This window comes from Mus caroli, unplaced genomic scaffold (assembly GCF_978045245.1).
Source record: "Mus caroli unplaced genomic scaffold, Mus_caroli_1 scaffold_2, whole genome shotgun sequence".
In the NCBI taxonomy this organism is placed as follows: Eukaryota; Metazoa; Chordata; class Mammalia; order Rodentia; family Muridae; genus Mus; species Mus caroli.
The window spans coordinates 22,870,199-22,890,281 of record NW_028227257.1 but is presented as its reverse complement, the minus strand read 5'-3'; the positions used below and the strand labels follow the sequence as shown (position 1 = coordinate 22,890,281).

Below are 20,083 nucleotides of genomic sequence, written 5' to 3'. Positions count from 1 at the left end.
TCTGCTTATAATCACCCACCTCTACGCAGACACACACCAGCACAGCCAGTCTCCCTACTCAGAGTTGCAGAGAGGCATGGAGCTCTTTGTTTCTCCAAGGAGCGCGTGTGCTCACAGACCAGATGCAGGCAGGTGTGAAGATGGGGGTGCAGGGGAGCTCCTGAGGCAGTGGGCTCCTAGCAGAACCAACTGCTCTCACATGGCGGGGGCGGGGCACGTAGCTGCCCACCCACTACTCGCAGCTTCCCAGCTCCGTTGTGAGCACTGCCTTCCTCCCTCCTCCTTTCTGACCCAGTTTCCACATTCCAGAAATAGCTCTGGCAGGTGACTGGCAGGCGGGTCAGCGGTGGCTCAGCTGCCACTTGTACATATCCCTCCCCAGCCAGAGGACACCTGGGAGGGGGCACACGAGGGCCAGGATATGACCCTTTGGTCTGCCTCTCATCCTGCCTCTCCTTTCTTTTATGCTCCTGAGAGGAAGCAAAAACAGTGACAAGGCTCCCTGCCATCTCTTCCCTCAGCTCCCCCACTCCAATCGTCGCCTTCTGTTTCTCCCTCAGCCCTCTGTCTCTTTTCCTTTCCCCAGTTTTGGGCTTTCCCCTCCTCCCTTCTATGTCTCTCCCACTCCCTCTGAATCACATCACACAGATTCAGAAGCTGAGATATCACACAGGGACCTCAGCAAGTGGCGTGGGGGTGGTGGAAACTACTGTGTGGCACCCTGATCCTACCAATTACATTCTCTATATCTTCAATTGTGAATATGGTCACACAAGAGCTTGTGTGTGTGCGTGCACGCGCACACACACACACACACACACACACAGATACATACACTTAGAGTCATTCTCCACCCATATTGGAAGCTCCAGGCTGAGTTGGACAAGTTCCAGTCCAGAAAACATTCCAGCTCCTGCTCAGAGGCCCAGGGTACTTTCTTCAGTGCTGCTGTGTCACTGAAGAGGTACGTGTCCCTCCCTGGGCCTCATATTGGTTATCTAGACCTTGGTTGTGACCAATGGTCTTTATCTGTGACCATCCAAGTCACAGGCTGCTTTCCCCTTCTTTTTGTCCTTTTTCTCATCCCTTAGAACTCATCTGGTTTCTTTCATTCCTTTCCCTGCACCTGCAGGCACACACACAGGAAAGGAGGCTGACAAAATCCCTTGGTCTGGTCTCCCAAGCCTAGTCCACCCTAATCTCTGGTTAGCACACTGCAGATTCCTGTCAGCTCAGCCCATCCAATCCCCAGAGTGTCGGGGCAAAACATCCTGTAATTTGAGTGTCATTTCTGATCCCTGAAGTTAAGGTTTGAGATTTAGTCTGAGTTAAGTAGATTAAGTGTACCACCACCAATTAGTGATGTCTGCTATGGCCAGAGTTACACATACCTGTCATTCCTGACTTAACCCAGTTACATACATATATACACACACACACATACACACACACACAATCACAGCAGGGGGTGGGATGGTTCACAAAGCCACTGCGGCCTAGAGGAAGTGTCACAGTCAAGGTTACTCAGAAAACAGGTCAAGGAGATGTTTCTCAGAGCCTTGGGTTCTTCATTGTCCTGTGGGGTTAGGAAGGAAGCCACACAAGGACTTGACAAAGAACAAGAGAATCATCTGGCAGTGGGAACAAGATGATTAGAGGCTGTCATACTGGTCAGGCAGGGGACACTGGTCCTCTCCGGGCCATAGGGTCAGAGGGAATAGGATTCAGGAGGCCTTTCCTGGATGACTGTCAGCATTTCCTACTGCTGAAACAGGCACCTCTCCTCAGAGCACTGGGCAGAAGGCAGGCTTCCTCCTTACATTCGACCATGTCCCTGTCCCAGATTGTCTTAGTGAGGGTTTCTGTTGCTGTGATGACAACACCATGACCAAAAAGCAAGTGTGGGAGGAAAGGGTTTATTTGACTTACACTTCCAGATCGCAGTCCATCATTGGAGGAAATCAGGACAGGAACTCAAGTAGGGCTGGAACCCGGAGGCAGGAGCTAGTGCAGAGGCCATGGACCTTGCTGCTTACTGGCTGGCTTTCCCTGGTTTGCTCAGCCTTTGTTATAGAACCCAGGACCACCGTGAGCTGGGCCCTCCCTGACTGATCACTAATTGGGGAAATGCCTTATAGCTGGATCTCATGGAGGCATTTCCTCACCTGAGGCTCCTTCCTCTCTGATGACTCTAGCTTGTGTCAAGTTGACACGCAAAAGCAGAAATGCACAGCTTTTCACTGTTCAAATTTTCTTTTTTTTTTTTCTTTTTGGTTTTTCGAGACAGGGTTTCTCTGTATAGTCCTGGCTGTCCTGGCACTCACTCTGTAGACCAGGCTGACCTCGAACTCAGAAATCCGCCTACCTCTGCCTTCCAAGTGCTGGAGTTAAAGGCGTGCACCACCACGCCCGGCTTCAGGTTTTCAAGGGATCTACCAAAATGGTGACCCAAACGGGAAGCCAGCTGCCAGTCTATCTGGAAAGGACCCTTTACCCTCTTCTAGAAGCCCAGGCTCATGCAGGAGGGTCTGAGGCCTGTGTGCCAATGTTACACCTCAGGCCTGGGTCAGCCAACTGCTCCTCTATGCTAGCCTGACTTGGGCAAGGACTCAGTCACAAAATGGTCCCCATATACACCTTTCAGGACCCGAGGTGGGGGGGGGGGGAGCTTGGAGGGGTGTGACCAACAGAGAAGGGTGCTGACATTCCTCTAGGACCAAGGTCTCAGACTTGGTGAAGTCCAAATTGAAGCTGCCAGTGAGTTCTTCTGTTCAAGAGAGTGAACTGGATCAAAGGGTCAAAGACTTGCTGGTGAAAATTCTGTTTCTGCCTAGTTTCTCTCCAGGGGATACTCAGCACTGGGGAATCCCAAAGAGAAAGGGGGACTTGCCCAAGGTTATACAAGAAGTGTTACTGAATCGAAAGGACACAGCAACACAAGGATGACTTGAGGTGTCATAGCCCATCAAGAATTTACTTTGTCTTTTCACCTAAAGCAAATGAAACTGAATAGCATTGTGTAGTCAACTCCTGCTTTTAGAGTGCTTAGCACAGTGCTGGCATCAAGTAAGTTTGTTGCTTTTGCCATTATTGTGTCTTAATGCAAAAGGTAGACTGGAAACAGTGTTACCTTCTTCATTCCCCACAGCCCTCCGTCAGATCCCAGTACAGAAAGCAGGCAGCCAGCCGGCTTGCCAGGCAGCAAAGATCTGTGCTTGGCAGAACCTTCTGTAAATGGACTGTCAGCCTGTGGGCGGGGAGGGGGCTCACTCGGTTGTCACAGTTTACAGAGGCATAGAAAGGTTGGGCATCTAACCTAAGGTCACACAAGTGGGATACTGAACCCGTCCTTAGGACCCTTGGGAGCACAGCAAGGGATGGGGCAAAGAGGCAACTAGAAACTGCGCGGCTGAGTAGCTAGGACCCGCGTGCTGGACAGAAAGCCCACGGTGGGCTCTCTCCTCAGCCTCAGTTTCCCTACCTACAGCGAGGCGTCGCCACCAGGGTGAGCCCGCAGGGACGGACGGCCACTCCAACTCCCGTACAGACCACGCATTGCGTTCCAGCTGGAACCGGTTTGGCGGGGCGGTTCGAGAGGGCGGAGCCCCTCACTCGGGCATGCGCGAGTCGGCGCGGGCGCGCACTCCCTTTCAAGACCGGCCGGCCAGGGCGTGGGCCGCGCGGTACGCGTGCGCGCTTGCGCTGTGTCCCGCTTGCGCGCGCCCCCTGGCGGCCCCGGAATCCCGGGCGACACGCGCGCGCGGCTGACGCGAGGGGCGGGGCCGGCGCGGGGCTTTAACCCGGAGGCCCCGCCTCTCGGGCGTACAAAACCGGAGCCTCGGGCCGGGCCGCGTGAGGGAGGAGGGTGAGTGCCCGCCGCTGGCCGCAGCTGCCGCCAGTCCATCCGTCACTCCGTCCGTCTGTCCGACCCACGTCGTCGTCGCCGCCGCCTCCTCAGCCCGGACGCCCGGGGCCCGCCCAGCGCCACCCGGAGCAGCCGCGGCCCCGCGAGGAGACGGGCGCCGCCTCCGCCCGGCCCTGCCCTGCCCCGTCTTCCCGTCTGTCCGTCCGTCCGTCCGCCCGCTCGCCCGCGCTTCCGTCCTTCTGTCGGGCCACTGGCCCTCGGGCCCGTGTCCCCGCTGAGCCCGCTTTGTCTCTCCCTAGCTCGCTGTCTCTTTGTCTCTGCTCTCGCGCTCTCGGCCCCTCCCTCGCTCCAGGATCTCGGGTCCCCTCTCCCAGCGCTCCTCTCCTCTCTTACAGCCACGGGTTCTGGCACCCCCATTCTTCGGGACTCCCTAGATCTTTTGGGGCCTCTCCTTCAGAACACACTCCACACCCCCAGGCCTCTCCTGAGCTTACCACACATCCTGAGGGTCCTTCTTGATCCATGTGCCCCTGATTCCTGGGGGTTACCTCCACCTAGTCCGCATTTCCCCGAGGGTTTCCCACTTCTCCGGGGCCTCCCATAGCTACCAGAACCTTTTACATCCCTTAGTGGTCTCCTTGAACCCCCAGTGTCTCCCCAGCTCCCTAACTTCAGAACCTCTGCCTTTTCTGGATTTGTCCGCTGTCGCTGTCACTGTCTCTCCTTGTTCTCCGAGCGTCCCACTTCTCTGGACCCGGTCCCCCCCGCCTTGCTCTCCCTGCTTTTTTCACGCGTCTGTGTCGGTGGTCTCATTGCTGTCTCTGACGCCTGCCTTTGAGCCTTCTCTGCCCGGGGCTCTTGCTCCTTTGCTTCTCTGCCCGATCCCCTGTCGCCCCTTCTCTCTGCTCCTTGTCACTCCCTCTCCCTTTTCTGTCTCTGCCGGGTCTCTGGGTCTCTGACCCCCATTCGGCCCTCATGGCTTTGTGTCTGGAGCTCTTGAAGCAATGTGAGTGGTGGGGTGTCCGGGTCGGGCCGGGCGGAGTCATCCCGCAGGCTGGCCGCGGCAGAGGCTCCATGGGGTTGGCGCTGGGGCAGGGGCTGGCGCTGGGGTAATGAGGCTGTGGGGCCTCTGGACCAGGGGAACAAGGATGGTGGGGCCAGGCTGTCTGGCGAGGGGGTTGGGGGTGGAAGGGCCTCCTGCCCTGAGGCTTCTGCTTGAGTTGCTTGAGTGTGTGGAGTGCGCCCTGGGCTGGTTATCCCTGCTGGTTTGGCCCTGCATGGCCTGGCACTTTGTGATCGCTTGTGGGCAGGCCTGGGCTATTTTGGAGCCGACAGCAGGATGTGATATCACTTGGGCGTTTATTTAGACCCAGCTGGGGGTGGGGGCTGCGTTCTTGCCAACTTGAGTAATGAAATTTTGCAGGGGGGTGTGGCTTCTTAGACAGCTGGGCTATATGGTTGTGGTCAGAACTTTTCAAGCTACCCTGAGTGGGCAGGTGAACAGAGGTCTGTAAAACTTGGTCTTACTGAGACCAGGATGAATTGGAGAGGAATCGCCCATACAATGATACCCTTTGATTATTGTATCTGGCTGTCTTAGACTCTGAAATCTTGATTAGACCAGCTCTAAAAAGTTTGACTTTGCGTGTGACCCTTGCGCTTAAGTCTCAGGTGTTCCATCTGTAAAAGGGATGGTGAATGGGGGAAGTGGTACCAAAGGATGTCATGAAGATCAAGTGAGGCATATGCTTTGTAAACTGTCAACCTGCCTTTTGAGAGTCCCAGAGAGAAAGAGCTTCCCTGAGAGGGTACAGAGCAGGCAGAGAGGTGGACTAGGCCCAGGACTCAATCACTCCCATCTGGTTAAGAAGTGTGCCCACCTTTCCAGAATCCCCAGTGCCATCTTGCTTCTCCTCGGTGTGTGAAAATAAGTTGGTATGCCCAGAATGGTGCTTGTGCTGGGGAACGTTTGAATTTTCTGTGTGCCATTTATTATTTAAGGTTGGACCCTGCTAGTGGCGCCTGAAAACAAAGTCAGCCAGCATGTGGTGAGCCACAGCTGCTTTTCTCTGCGTGGTCCTAGTTGAAAGGTTCTGCTGAGAGCTGGGGTCTGCTATCAAGCGCTCTGGGATGTTCTAGAACTTTGGAACAAGGAGTGAGACTAGATATCATAGTCCCTGCATCTTACAGTTAAGGTGAAAGTCAAGAAGAGTCAGGAGGGGGCTGGAGAGATGGCTCAGCGGTTAAGAACACTGACTGTTCTTCTGAAGGTCCTGAGTTCAAATCCCAGAAACTACATGGTGGCTCACAACCATCCATAATGAGATCTGACGCCCTCTTCTGGTGTCTGAAGACAGCTACAGTGTACTTAGATTTAATAATGAATAAATCTTTAGGCCAAAGTGAGTGGGACCGACCAGAGTGGGCAACCTTTGTTCCCAGCAACCACATTAAGGCTCACAACTATCAGTACAGCTACAGTGTACTCATATACATAAAATAAATAAAGCTTTTTTTTTTAATAAAAGAAAAAAAAAAGAAGAGCCAGGAGGATCCATGGATGCTTGTACTCCTGGGTCCTGTCTCATGGCCATGTCTTAAGTCACTGCCTTGCTGGTATTACCTGCCCCTGGTGTGTAAAATCAGTCTGTGTGTGTGCCTTGTGATAGGCACAATCCATGGAGACTGCATTCAGAAGGTAAAAGGGCTTGATACCTGGCCCAGAAGTGGAGGAGTCAGGACTCTAGTCCCCATATCTCAGGCAGTGACTGTCCCTTTAGTGTCAGCTTCCTAACTTAAATTGGAATAAAAAGTCTAAAGTCTTATCCTAGGACTGATTTAAAAAAAAAAAAAAGTCTTTTTATTTTTTAAGTTGCAAGGCAAAATGCCAAGGTTTTGTCCCCAGTTCTGATGCTAAACTGCCATGTGACTTCAGACAGCTGGTCTCCTGGTGGAGCTCTGCTTTTCCTTCTGAAGAATGGGGGTGTTGGATATATCTATGTCATGGGTCTTTGTAGCTGACATTTGAGATTCTCGGGCCACCTGTGCATTCCTGTGCCCTACCATTTAAAAGTATGCTTGATCAGAGTAAGGAGCGGTAATGTGCTGAGTGCTGTCAGCTGTATACTTAGGACAGCTGGGGGCTTTTATGGGAGAGGGCCTGTGTGGGCTGGGAAGGCTTCCAGGAAGAGACAGTATTTGAGCTGAGTCAGCATACCAGACATGATCAGGCTTGTATACAGGTGCAGAATATTGTGGGTTTTAAAGCTATTCATACTTGGTTCTGATCAGTCTTGTCATTCAGTGCCTGTGCTTTCCTCATCTGGACTCTGAAAAAATCATTTATACCATAGGATTGTGGAGACAAATAAGATTATGCATATATAAATAAAAACCTGTACACAGTAGACCCTTAATAAATGTGAGCTTTTCCCTCCTCATAATATCTGGTCAGATTTTTCTTTGTGGGAACAAGACAGCGCCAGCCTCTTCCCTCACCTTGTGGTTGGGGTTCAGGTAATGGGATGTAGGAATGTACCTCAAACTGTATGTAAGCAGTAGTCATAGAAGTGGTATCTCCAGGGCCTGTGAGGCATCAAGTAATTCACCCTCATTTTCCTGACTGTTGCACCTCACAACAGTCAGAAGCCATTGAGGTTCTCCCTATTTCAGTTAACTGTAAGATGTAGGGGGCCCGTAGGGGGCCCATAGAGGGACATGGACCTACTCTGGGTCTGGCAGCATGACAGTGTCTGGGCATCCTCAGGTCTCTGCTTCTTTTGCCCACAGTATTACTTCAAAGGTTGCTGCTTCTGCCTGGTAGCCTGTCACTCAGTGCCTGTTCTGGCACCTGTTCTGGTTGGGTTTGTTTGACATTTCCCCAGCCTCTGAGCTCATCTCACATTTAAAGGCTTGAGGTGGGGCGGGAACTTGAGTCATCACCTTCCCTGGCTTTTCATCCAGAGTAGCAACCAGACACTCCCTGAGGGCCACTGCCTGATGGAGATGCCACATGCCCAAATGTTTTCCTCCCAGAAGCTCCGGTGGACTTGGGAAACTATCTCCTGGCTCTTGGCAGAAGGTTGCAGTGGTGTCTCTGAATCGTCACTCCCCAGAGCTCCACACCGAGCCAATACATGTGTCTTGCTGTTCCCTCTGTGGTACAAACCGCTACGCCCTGAGTTTTCTACACTGGCAAATGCCACTGGCCATGAAGTGCTGGCCCCATCTGTAAGCTCAGCTCTAGGTTCATAAACTTGCCTAAAATGTGACTAGCTGGTCACTTCACCTTCTGTGCTTCCTCATATTGATTCTTCATATTTACAGATTTCAGTTTCCTGAGCTCAGTCCCCAAAGATCCTCTTTTGTCAGGTCTGGGGCAGGAGTGAGTCCTGTCAAGGAGTCTGAAGCTGAGAGCCTGTTGGCAGCACTCTGAAAAAAGCCCACACTTAGTGATAGACTACTTATTCCTGTTGTCTGATCCTGGACCGTTTTCTGTGCTTTGGTTTTCTTCCTGCCAGAGTAGGATGGAAATGCCTGCCTACGTTGGGTGCTCCCTTGAGAAGTGATATACTACTGTCAGCCTTGTTTTGGGCAAGCCTGGTTATTTGTAGCAGCATGTCACCTTTCCCAGCTGAGCCCTCCTTAGCAGCAGGCACTATCAGAGCAGGCCAGGCTAGGTTAACGGCTGTGGGGTGGAACACCTGAACAACAGTGGGCTCCAGTCAGCAGCAACTTGATGAGAGGTGTGCAGTGTGAAGGCCAGTCAGGTTCCCATTGCTGTCCCCAGGTCTCCCAGTCCTGGCTGTGGCTGTCTCCCCTCACTCAACCTGGGCCAGAATTCACTGCTTTCCTCCCCATCCATCTCTGGAAGCCAAGGCTGCTTTAAAGGCGATAAAGCTGAATCCAGAGCTGTTTGTTGTAACTTAGTAAAGAAGCAAGCTTGGGGAGTAAGAAAGACTAGGATCCCAGAACAAGGCTGACAGAGCCATGGCTTAATGTCCCCAGACCTCTTTCACCCCTTCGATGGCTGGTCTCGTTTGAAGATGAGCAAAGTGCTCCCAAGTGGTTTGACTGGGATGAGCTGGGAGCTGACTTGGGTGTTGGGAAACCCTTCCTTTCCAGGGGCCTGCCCTCTCAGCCTGGGCTGGCTCCCTTAGAGTGAAAGGGGAAGAACAGACAGACAAGTCCTCTGCTCCTGGGAACTTGGGTTCTGAGGAGAGACAAGGCCTACAATTATGAGCGACTGTGTGACAGTCTGTAATTAAGTGCCTGCTGAGGAGAGGCATTGTCTGAGGAGGAAGAAGTGAGTGCAAGCCAGAGCAATGAGAGCCCTTTGAGGGGGCAGAGGGTGGGGCTGGCATTCTAGAGAATGACTTGCTCAAGGCAGAGGGGTGGGGTTGGAAGTTAAGTGTGAGTTTGGAAAGCTGAGTGTGCTTGCTGGATCTGCTGAAGCCTCAGGGCTCTGACTGGAAAGTCTGAGAGGGACCAGGCAGTTTTAGGTAGCATTGAACATCAGTGAGTACAGCTGCCTTGAGGAGTCTTGGGTGGTACAGAGCCAGGAGACTGGGATAACACAACTGGGGGACCCTTTCAAGATGTTGATTCGGGCTAGGAATCAACTAGGAATGGGTAAAAATGAAGGCAGGGAGGAGGCTCTGCCGTACCCAGGAAGAGGCCCGAGGGAGAGGTTAGGTCGGGCCCATGGATAGTATAACCGAGGCTGTGCTCCCGAGGAGAGCTGAGCAGAGACTCCAGTTCCTCTGCTTGGGATTTGGAGAAGGAAGTGCGGCTCTGAGCATGCTCGTTGTGCACCTGCTTCGGGCAGGCTCTGAGCCAGCGCCTCCATAGACAACCTCGTGAAATCTGTGCAGCAAGCCAGAGGCAGGTGGACTTATCAAACCCTGTCCTACAGATAAGGGAAGTGTGGCTCCAACTCAAGCTTGGCAGACTTCAAGCCTTGGCTCTTCCCACAGTTCAGCCCTGCTGCTTAGAAAGGAAATCTGTGCCTTAAGGGGCCAAAGGATCTGAGCTTCTTGCCCCTTAAACAAGGGGCACAGTAGTCACAGAGCTCAGTTTTGTGAAAAACCAGCTTGCTTTGTAGAGTAACTTCCAGGTCAGCCAGCGTGAAACCCTTTAACAAAAGAAAAGAATTGCCACATAACTGCTTTCTGGCATTCCTTAATGTCAGGGTTGGGTACTGGCTTAGAATCTCCATAAAGTCGGAGTTTCCTTACACCGTTTAGAAGCCTCCAGAGCTCTGCTACATGTGTGTTCCATGTCTGAGCCCCTTGGAAATCCTAGCCAGAGGAGTCAGCCACTCAGAAGCTAGGAAGAGACTAGTCATAAGGTACTCACACAGAACTGCCAGATGCTAGAGCCCAGGTCCAAATTCCTAGGCTTCAAGTAGGAGAGAGATTGGTACTTATCAAATGGCCACTGTAGTAAACATCTGGCATGTAGTCAGAAGGTTGATGACCAGGCCAGAGGTCCTCACTTGTCGTTGTCACCTTGGTGTCAGCATCCCCCACCCCACCTACCTCCCTACATTGAACTTGCTCATGAGGCCAAACAACCTCCATGCAACCCCATCCCTGTAATCCTTCCTTTGTCACCAGTAAACACTTAGTTAACATCCTTGTGCCAACTGCGTGCTGGGTATGACCGGCAGCCATGCTTTTCACACCTTTTTTGTTTTTTTTTTTTTTCAAAATGGTTTCTTTTTGCATAGCCTTGGCTGTCTAGGAATTCACTCTGTAGACCAGGCTGGCTTCGAATTCACAGTGATCCACCTGCCTCTGCCTCCCAAGTATTGGGATTAAAGGCCTGCTCCACCACCTCTTGGCTTCTTCCCAGAATCTTTTTCTTTCTTTCTTTTTTTTTTTTTTTTAATTTTTTTTTTCTCCCAGAATCTTAACAGAGGTTGTTTAAAGAGGTTTTTCACAGTTCTCTGGGACAGAGACAGCCTGAGAAACATCACTTAGATTGTGCTGTCCCTTTGAGGTGTCATAGTTTACTAGATTGCCATTTGTCAGGTGCTGTCACAGAAACTTTGAGAGCTCATGTGTACTCATTCCACTTTCTGTGATGTGTGATGCACGTTACTTCTGGATCTTTAACATTTGTCTAGCCTGTTCTGCTTTGCAAAACTCTTATCCACTGTTACCCCATTAGACCCTTACATGACCCTATGTTACCCCAGTAGACCCTTATGTGACCCTATGGAGCCTCCAGAGGAGGACACTGAGGCTCAGTCATAGAAAGTGACTTGACCAAGGTGACTCTGTGAGCTGCTCATTTATTTATTCAGCAAGTTTCTATCGAGTGTTCCTGTGTGTGGCAGTGAGCCAGCCCCAGGGATCCACTGGCAGGCAGAGCTTCCTCAGAGACTTAAATTCTGGAGTATGGCAGCATCAGAATACAGCAGGACCCACCTTGGAACTGCTGCCCTAGGCTCTGTCACTGAAGACCCCTCTGACTTGAACCGAGGGATCCAGAGTTGCAGCCTGTGAACCCTGAGCCTGCAACATTAAAGTAAGGCCAGGCAAGGGGCGAGTTTCTGCAAACTAATCTTCAAAAAAGAAAATATAAGATAAAAGGTTTTCTAAATTATTAATGGGACAGTGAGGAAGGGTGTCTCCCAGAAGGCCATCTGCTAGTGCTCATTAGAGGGAAGTCACCCAAAGACCGAGTGCTCTCCCATAAGTTCTTGATCTGACTTTTCTTTAACCTCCAAATATTTGATTACAGTCTGCACAGGTGTGGAGCCCTGTGGCCATGTGCGGAGCTGGGGACCCTTCCTGCCTCCTTTAATATTAAATGAGATGAGATAAAGGCTGGTCCTAGGGTACCAAGTCCAGGAGGCACTATAGCCCACCCCCTCAATTCCCATGTGTAGAGACCAACCCTGGGGAGAGAGGAACACATGGTGAGTGAAACAGCCCTGCTGTCTCTAGCAGGCCAGACTTCATTTCCCCAACCCCTCCTGGGTGGAGCCCTCTTCTAGCTCCACAAGTTCAGCATTCAGAGCCCTCTCCAGAGCCTTCCTGTGCCTCCAGGCCAAATTTGTTCTTTTTTTTTTTTTTTGAGACAGGGTTTCTCTGTATAGCCCTGGCTGTCCTGGAACTCACTCTGTAGACCAGGCTGGCCTCGAACTCAGAAATCCGCCTGCCTCTGCCTCCCAAGTGCTGGGATTAAAGGCATGCGCCACCACGCCCGGCTCTTGAAGTCTACCTTGATACACACTTCTCTTACCACCCCATCACACGCCAGAGCCCCGAGTAACTACATGCAGTTATAACTATAGAAACTTCCTAAAAGTCAAGTAGCTGTTTCTGAGAGTCTAAACACTTACATTTTTTTTCCCCAGATATTTCCAAATTGCCATCTTTTTCATTGTAAACACACATTTTTGCTTTCTTTTTTTTTTTTGGTAGATAAAATCTTGTTAAATGCAGCTCAGGCTAGCCTTGAACTCTTAACCCTTCCATGTTAGGCTTTCAAGCACTCAGGTTACAAGTATATACCACCACACCTGGCTAGCAGTGTTCACACTTGTAAAGTACTCCTCTTGGGTACACATTCTTTTTCTTTTCTTTCTTTCTTTTTTTGCTTTTTAAGAAACCACTCTTGCTGTAGTGGTGCATACCTTTAATCCTAGCACTCAGGAAGCAGAGGCAGGTAGATTTCTGGAGGCCAGCCTGGTCTACATAGTGAGTTCTAGGACAGCCAGGGTTATATAATGAGACCATGTGCAAAACAGCTAACCTCCACTCTTCTAGTCCTGCACAGTTTTATTGTGAAGTTCAGCCCAGAGAGAGGAAGAAATTGGCAGTGTCACTCAGCTGTCCTCACCCAAGGAGTTGCCTATCACTAGGCCAGAAGGAAGGAAACAATGAAGGAACTAGGAGGCTGGGCAGCAAAGGGCTAGAACCAATGAGGGAGGGAAGGAGGGAGGGAGGGAGGGAGGGAGGGAGGGAGGGAGGGAGGTCTCTGTTATGGGTTCCTTGGGAACGTGTTTGTCACATTGGTCCCAGGAAGAAGCCTTTCCCTTGCCCACCAGAAATCTTTTTTTTTTTTTTTTTTTTTTTGGCTTTTTCGAGACAGGGTTTCTCTGTGTAGCCCTGGCTGTCCTGGAACTCACTTTGTAGACCAGGCTGGCCTCGAACTCAGAAATCCGCCTGCCTCTGCCTCCCGAGTGCTGGGATTAAAGGCGTGTGCCACCACGCCCAGCTGCCCACCAGAAATCTTGTGTCTTCCTGTGTCCTCTACTTGCTTGACAACATCAGGGCACATAAGCTCCTTCGGACACTTCCCCTTGCAGGCTTGGTCACTGTACCCATGCCCCTACCCCCTCTGAGTGTCTGCTTTTCACATGCTCCCTGGTCACTGGGAAGATCTGGAAAAACAGCCAGTGGGGAATCCAGTAAAATGGCTGAGAGTGCAGCAGTCCCAGCCTTTGGGGACGTCAGAGGGTCTGAAGTAGGGGCTAGCCCTGGTTGGGTTGCAATCAGGCTCAGCAAACGGCTGGTCAGCCTACCATCCTACCGCTTCAGAGCAGCCCGAACTGGTGTTTTCCTTCTGTGCTACAGGGCCAGATTATGCAGAGCTTCCTGAATCTATTCTGCCCCAGGTTGCTGGGATCTCCACTGTACAGTGGAACAAAGGAGCTCAGATAACAGTTGAGGGAGAGGTAGTCAGGGAGACCACAAGGCTGTCTTTGTGCCACCTCTGAGGTGGGTCCCCAGATAAGGTCATCTCTGCAGTTCCTTTTCAACCCCATCCCCACCTCTACCCTTTGCGCCTCCCCCGCACCCCCAATCTGAGGAAGTAGAGCTTCTCAGCACAGACCTGGAGAATCTTATACCCTTAAGGGGCGGAAGCTGAGGGCTTTCCCTTGTTCTTTTTAGTTTCACTTTGGGTTTAAAACCCAAACATCAAAGCAGGAAGCAGCTGCTTCAAACCCTGCCTGACTGGGGAGGTATCTGGGAGACCCACAGACCTCACTAGAATGGTATGGTGCGCCTCATCCCTGAAGGGTCCCACCCGTGTTCCAGAGGGCTGGTTCGTGGGTGGGGCCCAGTGGGGAGAGGCGCCAGGCAGTAGATGGTGGCGCCCTGGCTAGGCAGTCTGGGAGTGGGCCAGTAGGACGGGTTCCCTGGTGAAGTCGGTTCAGCCGGGTGTGGTCCCAGCATCAGGCCCCCCAGGTGGAAAGCTACGGCCTTTTAAACACCCTATTCTTCCGGGGCTGGGCTGAACAGAACTGGGTCTGTGGAAGAAACCAGGGCCTCCGAATTCAGCTTTCACAGAGCTGCTCGCATTCCCTAAAGGTAAGACCAAGCACAGGCCTCTGCTGTGATGCGGCTTCTTCCGAGTGCTGAGCTTGCCTGAGAGCCCCTTTGCTCTGCTCAGTTCATCTGCATGTGGCTTCTCACCTCTTTAAGTCTCTTTAAGTGATAGGTAGCGGGGCTGGTGAGATGGCTCAGTGGGTAAGAGCACCCAACTGCTCTTCCGAAGGTCAGGAGTTCAAATCCCAGCAACCACATGGTGGCTCACAACCATCTGTAATGAAATCTGACTCTCTCTTCTGTAGTGTCTGAGGACAGCTACAGTGTACTTACATATAATAAATAATAATAATAATAAAAAGTGATAGGTAGCTTCAGCTTGGCTTGGGGCTAGATCTTCCCTGCTCAGAAAGTGTTCAGGGTGTCTGTGTGTTTCTCTGCAGGGGTGGGCCTGTTGGACAGTGGTATGGATTTAGGTTTCTGGAAAGTAGCAAGAATATCTTAACACTCAGTTTTCTGGGGTGAACTCTACCCCCTAAGATGAGCTGCTTAGCAGAGCTACACTGATAGTACACATCACCATGCTACACCCCTCTACCATAGAAAAGTGATGAGCCCACACCCCTAGGGTCACACAGACCTGCAGTGCAGAGTTGTACTTGGAATCCTGTCACCTAGAGCTCTCGGTGACAGAAGTAGAGTGGTTCACAAGTAAAGTGGTTCCTGTCACCTGCGTAGTCTCACCCTGAAGATGAGAGAGGCCTTTAAGGAGGAGGCCCAGTGTTCCCTGGGGGAAAGACTCAAAGCACTCTGACTCCATTCCCCACCCTACCCAACCCAATCCCCAGAGGTGTAACTGCACTGTGGGCTATTTAGAGGGCAACCATTAGCTGCCTGTTTACCAGTACAAGGCTCTGTTGGGGATCTGAAGGACTCAAGGAGAAGGCCTTTAGTTCCTCCACAACTGGTAGCCTCAAGTAAACAGGATTTTTAGGTCAGGATTGGCTGAGCTGGAGAGATCTGCCCTGCACAGGTATTTCCTGGCATTGAGAGCAGGGCCTTGTCTCCACAGAGTGCTCGCTCTTCTGGGCAGTTTTCTGTGAGCTGTGACTGAGAGCCTGTTATGCATATGTTGGAAGCAGATTGGAAGTTCCAGACTCTCCTGGAACCTTCTGCTTTCCCAAGCTTCCCACGCTTCATGACGTGGCTCTTGCTCTGCACAGGGGTGTGGTCACAGTCAGGAGTTGTCTGCCACCTGTGCCAAGGCAAGAGAGATAAGGGGTGGGGCTTGTCTGACAGCACCCAGTAGAAACAGGATTAAACTACAGTTTACCCAACAGCCTCCTCAATGCAGAGAGCGCTCGAGATAGAGTGGGAGCAGTCCAAGAGGAGGTCAGCCCTCTGCTCCCCCTCCCGAACCTTTCTTTCCTTCACTCTACTTTGCAGACAGCCATGTACTATGTACCAGAGGCTGAGCAGAGAGGCAGGGAAGACAGAGAACCAGCTGACTTCCAGCTTGGAGACTCTGCCCAAGCAGGCAACAGATAGACAAGATACCATGTGATTGTGTGAAGAGGCAGAAGGAGACTGACAAGTGCAGAGAGGGGCCTACTTGGGAGGCTTGGAGGACATCACTGGAAGTAGAGCAGATGGGGAGCAGCCCCAATTCAGACCCTGGGGGCTGTATTTGCTAATTTCTAGAAGGGCTGGGCACATTTAGATGGAAGAGTAACCCTGGTTAGCCCTGGGGTGCGCACCTTTTTTGAAGTGTTACTAGTACAATAATGAAAAGTCAGGTTATCTTATTTTACAGTTAGTCTGAGAACTTCCAGCCCAGGAGTGGAATTGTGTTCCAAAGATCGAAGCATTCCAAAGGGGCCAGAGGGGCAAGGAGCTTTCAAGTTCAAGGCCAATATGATTTACATAGTAAGCCCTAGGCTAGTCACAGTTACACACTGAGACCCTACCTTTAAAAAAAATGACAACCCTGTCTCGAAAAAAAAAAAAAAATGACAAATTCACATACTGTTTTTCATCAGTCACTAACATTTCTTCAGTAGTCCCAAATTATTGCTAACTTTCCTTAATGCACGACACAACGTGACAGTGTCCTGTTGCTGAGGGAGGCAGGGGCTGCTTTCAGTGATGAAGGAACAGATGTGGCTCGCTCAAAATCACACAGCTCAGTCAGGAGTTGAAGGCCTGGTTCATTGCACTTTCTGTATAACCATACTGCTTTTGTTTAAGAAACAAAAATGTTTCTTGCTTCTGCTTTTCTTCCTTTCTTTTCCTTCCTTCCTCCTTCCCTTCCTTCCTCCCTCATTCTCTCCCTTCCTCCCTCCTTCCTTCCTTTCTTTTTTTCCTGGCAAAGTTGCCATCCCCAAATGAATATATTAATTGTTTAGGTAAAAGGATAACTATGGAGGCTGGCAAGCTGGCTCGGTGGGTAAGGGACTGTCAAGCTTTACGACCTGAGTTTGATTCCTGGACTCCCCTTAAAAGTGAAGGAGGGCTAACTGCAGAGAGTTGGTTTCTGACCTCCCCTGGCATGGCCACACACAAAGAAATGCCTTTTTAAAAAGCAATTGTGTTACAGAAGTGAGGTAGTCAGGATAACTTTTTTCTGTTTCCTATATCACAAGTAGATCTGTTTTGAAGTTTTGTTTTAATCTCTAAACACGTTGTTGTCTAGCTGCTTCTGAGAGTCCCATGACACTAATAGAAACATCACTACCCCTGTGCACCTCCAAGCTCTATCTCCTATTTGAATTCATTTTTAATTTGCTAAATTTCTGGAAAGAGAGGCATATTGCATATTACATACCAACACCTGTTTATAACGCATCTCACGCAGGTGGAGATATGTGTGAGGACATTCATCCCTCTCAGCCCAGCACCGGGGAGGCAGTGGCTGGAGGACTGAATAAGGCCTCCATCCCAAAAGTAACAGAGGAAGAAGGAAAGGAATAAGCTGAATTACAGATTCAGGCCTAGAGCTTTAAATCTGTATTTCTCGGACTTTTGGATGTGGGATGGATGTGGTAACTGCTGAGTGTGGCTGGTGGTAGGAACGAACCCCTCAGTATTCTGCCCATTAGCCCATTCCTCAGAAATTATTAAACTGACTGCCTAGCCCAAGGACATTAAGTATCTTTATTGTTCCACACTCCTCCCTACGTCTATCTCCAGAGCACTTCATCATCCCAAAGTGAAACTGCATGTGAACACTCCTGCTGCCCTAGCCCCACTGCCCTGCCTGATCTGACCAAACTAGGTGCCTCATCCAGGAGCCCATTTTAAGATGGAGATATTTGAAAAGTGGGGGTTGGGGGGGTAGTCTGTGAATAATTAGCTCCCATGATGGTGACTAAATCTTCTTGTATCGTGCAGAGCTATTTGTGTGTGGCTGAGCTCCAGCAGTACTGGTAAAGGACTGCTGCTCTCCTGTGAGAGTGCCCTCCTCAGAGTCCATGGGAAGCCCAGCAAACCCCACCCCTTGTGGAAGTAGAATCAGGAGTTAGGGACTCTTCACTTAGTCACTTGCAGTAGGATCTGAGCCATGTCTGTCCCTTTATCTTAGTCAAGGCTTCCTTCGGGAAGGTGCAGTACTTCCCAGAATTACTGAGACAAGATAGTGGATTTCTCTTTTCCTGCTTACGAAGTTAACTCAGTGTCTAGATGTGTTGCATGCAAAGTAATCAGGGCTCCTGGTTTCTACTTTATGCAAGTGGTGGAGACTAAGAAGTAAGATGACTTGCCTAAGTCTTGTACCATACAACTGCAAATTTGGCTGAAACCCAGCCATGCATGCTCTGTGAATTGTCTTTCCAGCATTTTTTTTATGGGCCAATTTTTTTAAAACCTGGGCTGAGGAGCAATGAGCTGTTTTACTATTTTACTGCTTGTGAACTACTGCCTTAGGAGCTCCTGGGTTAGTGCTGTTAGATGGAGGATAGGGTGCAGGGTACAGGTTCTGTAGGAGATCAAGGACGATAACACTGTCATGGAGTAGATCTGAAATTATTTCCACAGTGATCATCATCTCAAGGGACGGCAGGTCCTATGCTTGGAAGTTGTTCTTCGTATTGGACCCAAGACAGGCAGCATCAGTCTTGGCCTTCCCACTGTGCAGGGACACAGCTTTTGGGTCGTCCTTGACACATGAAAACACCAGTCCCCTGGATGTAGCATGTCCAGTGGGACTTAGGCCATCCCCAACTTGGGCATTCTCCTGTTTTTCCACATAGGTGGCAGTCCTAGGAGGGGAAGGGACTGTTCAAGAGGCAAGTGATGTCACAGGTCTCTTTGTGAGAGTAGGAGAGTCCAGCAGGAAAGCCAGAAGCCTAGGGACAGTGCTGGCAGAGCCTCCTAGACGGGTAGAAGCTGTCCAGGTATCTCTGCCTTCTCTCTGTGTCCCTGGGGTGTGGCTTGGGTGTAAAAGCACTCTGCCAACAGCTCGCTGTTGGAGGGGAGGGCAAACTTACCTAGACCCCGTAGGATGTGTCACTTTTGCCGACGAGCTGGTGTGTTTACTACTAATGAGACCAGATGCCGTGAAGTTAGGTCTTGTAAAACAAACACCATGGGCCTTGTACTTAGCAGATAGAATATGATTTGCTGTGTAATGCTGAACAAATTCTTCAACCTCTCTGAGCCTTGGTTTCCTTAGCAATATAAAAGGAAAATGGGGAAAACCGTCTTGGGTCAGACTATGAAATTTAGTTTAAGGGCCTCACACTGTATTTTTTGAAAGCTACCTTCCTAAATGTCACCATGCTGTGATTTCAGAGGTGCTGGGAAGGGAGCTCGGGCAAGGGAGGCTATGACACTTGTTCCTGCACCTCTGTCTGCCCACCATGCACTTCTCTCAGATTCTGCTTTCCCTGTGTTTCTGGGCCTGGGATGGAGCCAGAGGAATGCAAACCACAGGTGTCCATCTACAAGCAGCTCGGGGTCTGAAGGAACAATGCAATAAGCAAACAGGCACCAAAGACCTATGATCACCCAGACAGATGCTGGCCCAGAATGGAGCCTGGGTGAGACCTGGGGAGACTAAGAGAACTCTTAGAATGTCCTCACCAGAGAAGGGCATTGCCCAAGGACCTGAAGGCATAACTATTGTGATTTGGCAAAAAATGACATGTTGGAGAAAGGTGAAGGCACGCCAAAGAACAGTGCCAATCATGCTGTGTGGGCTGTGGATGTCTGGGCACATGGACAGGGACTGAACCCTCAGCCTGGCCCCTCAGAGAATGTGACCCTTCTTTCAACCTCTGCCCCAGGCCAAATCTCTGGCCTCTGGCCAGAAGAGTTTCTGGAAAGCCAGGGCCTGAGAGCTAGGTGGGCCCCTGGAGCCATTTTAGTGACAGGTCCCCAGTTACCATTTATCTTCCACAGTGAACTGGGCCTGGCCAGGGATAACTGACATCCAGGCAGTCTTGACTTATGACCCTGTATGGTGGAATAGACCTCATGAGGGGGTAGGGGAAATACCATCTCTTCTCTGACAGACTCCTATGCTGGGGAGGGACCTTATACTGTGTGACCTCTGGGCATCAGAGAGAGACATGTAAGCAGTACATGCTCCTTCACCTCTGTCTCCTGCCCTCCACAGCACCTCTCTCAGATTCTGCTCCGTGTATCCCTGGGCCTACAGGGCCACAGCAGAAGTGTCAGCAGGACTCGCCAATGTTGGGATTGCAGGTGTGAGCCATTACATGAAGCTACTATGACTTTTTCTTTTTTAAGAGTGTGTGTGTGTGTGTGTGTGTGTGTGTGTGTGTGTGTGTGAGTTATGCAAATGACTTCCATGAGTTCTCTCCCCCTTAAGCTGGACTCTGGGGATTGAACTCAAGTTACCAGGTTTGGAAGTCAGTACCTTTCCCTGCTCACCTCCAGCTTTCCCTGGTCTGGGCTTTTGGCAGTGAAGGCT

General features: G+C 50.7%; 1 protein-coding gene across 6 annotated transcripts in view; it reads left to right on the top strand.

The window, feature by feature from the left end:
• Dlgap4 (DLG associated protein 4) overlaps positions 1 to 20,083 on the top strand; it is a 149,553-nt gene that overhangs the window by 101,968 nt on the left and 27,502 nt on the right. The window contains exon 1 of one of the 6 annotated variants that reach the window (XM_021181715.2): positions 3,738 to 3,865. The exons of 3 other annotated variants lie outside the window; for them this stretch is intronic. Coding sequence is in view for 1 of the 3 variants with exons in the window: in XM_021181705.3 (XP_021037364.1) it covers positions 4,841 to 4,871 (31 nt within the window). In the remaining 2 variants the exon portion in view is untranslated. 2 more of the 6 variants (XM_021181705.3, XM_085832856.1) reach the window with 2 other exon arrangements.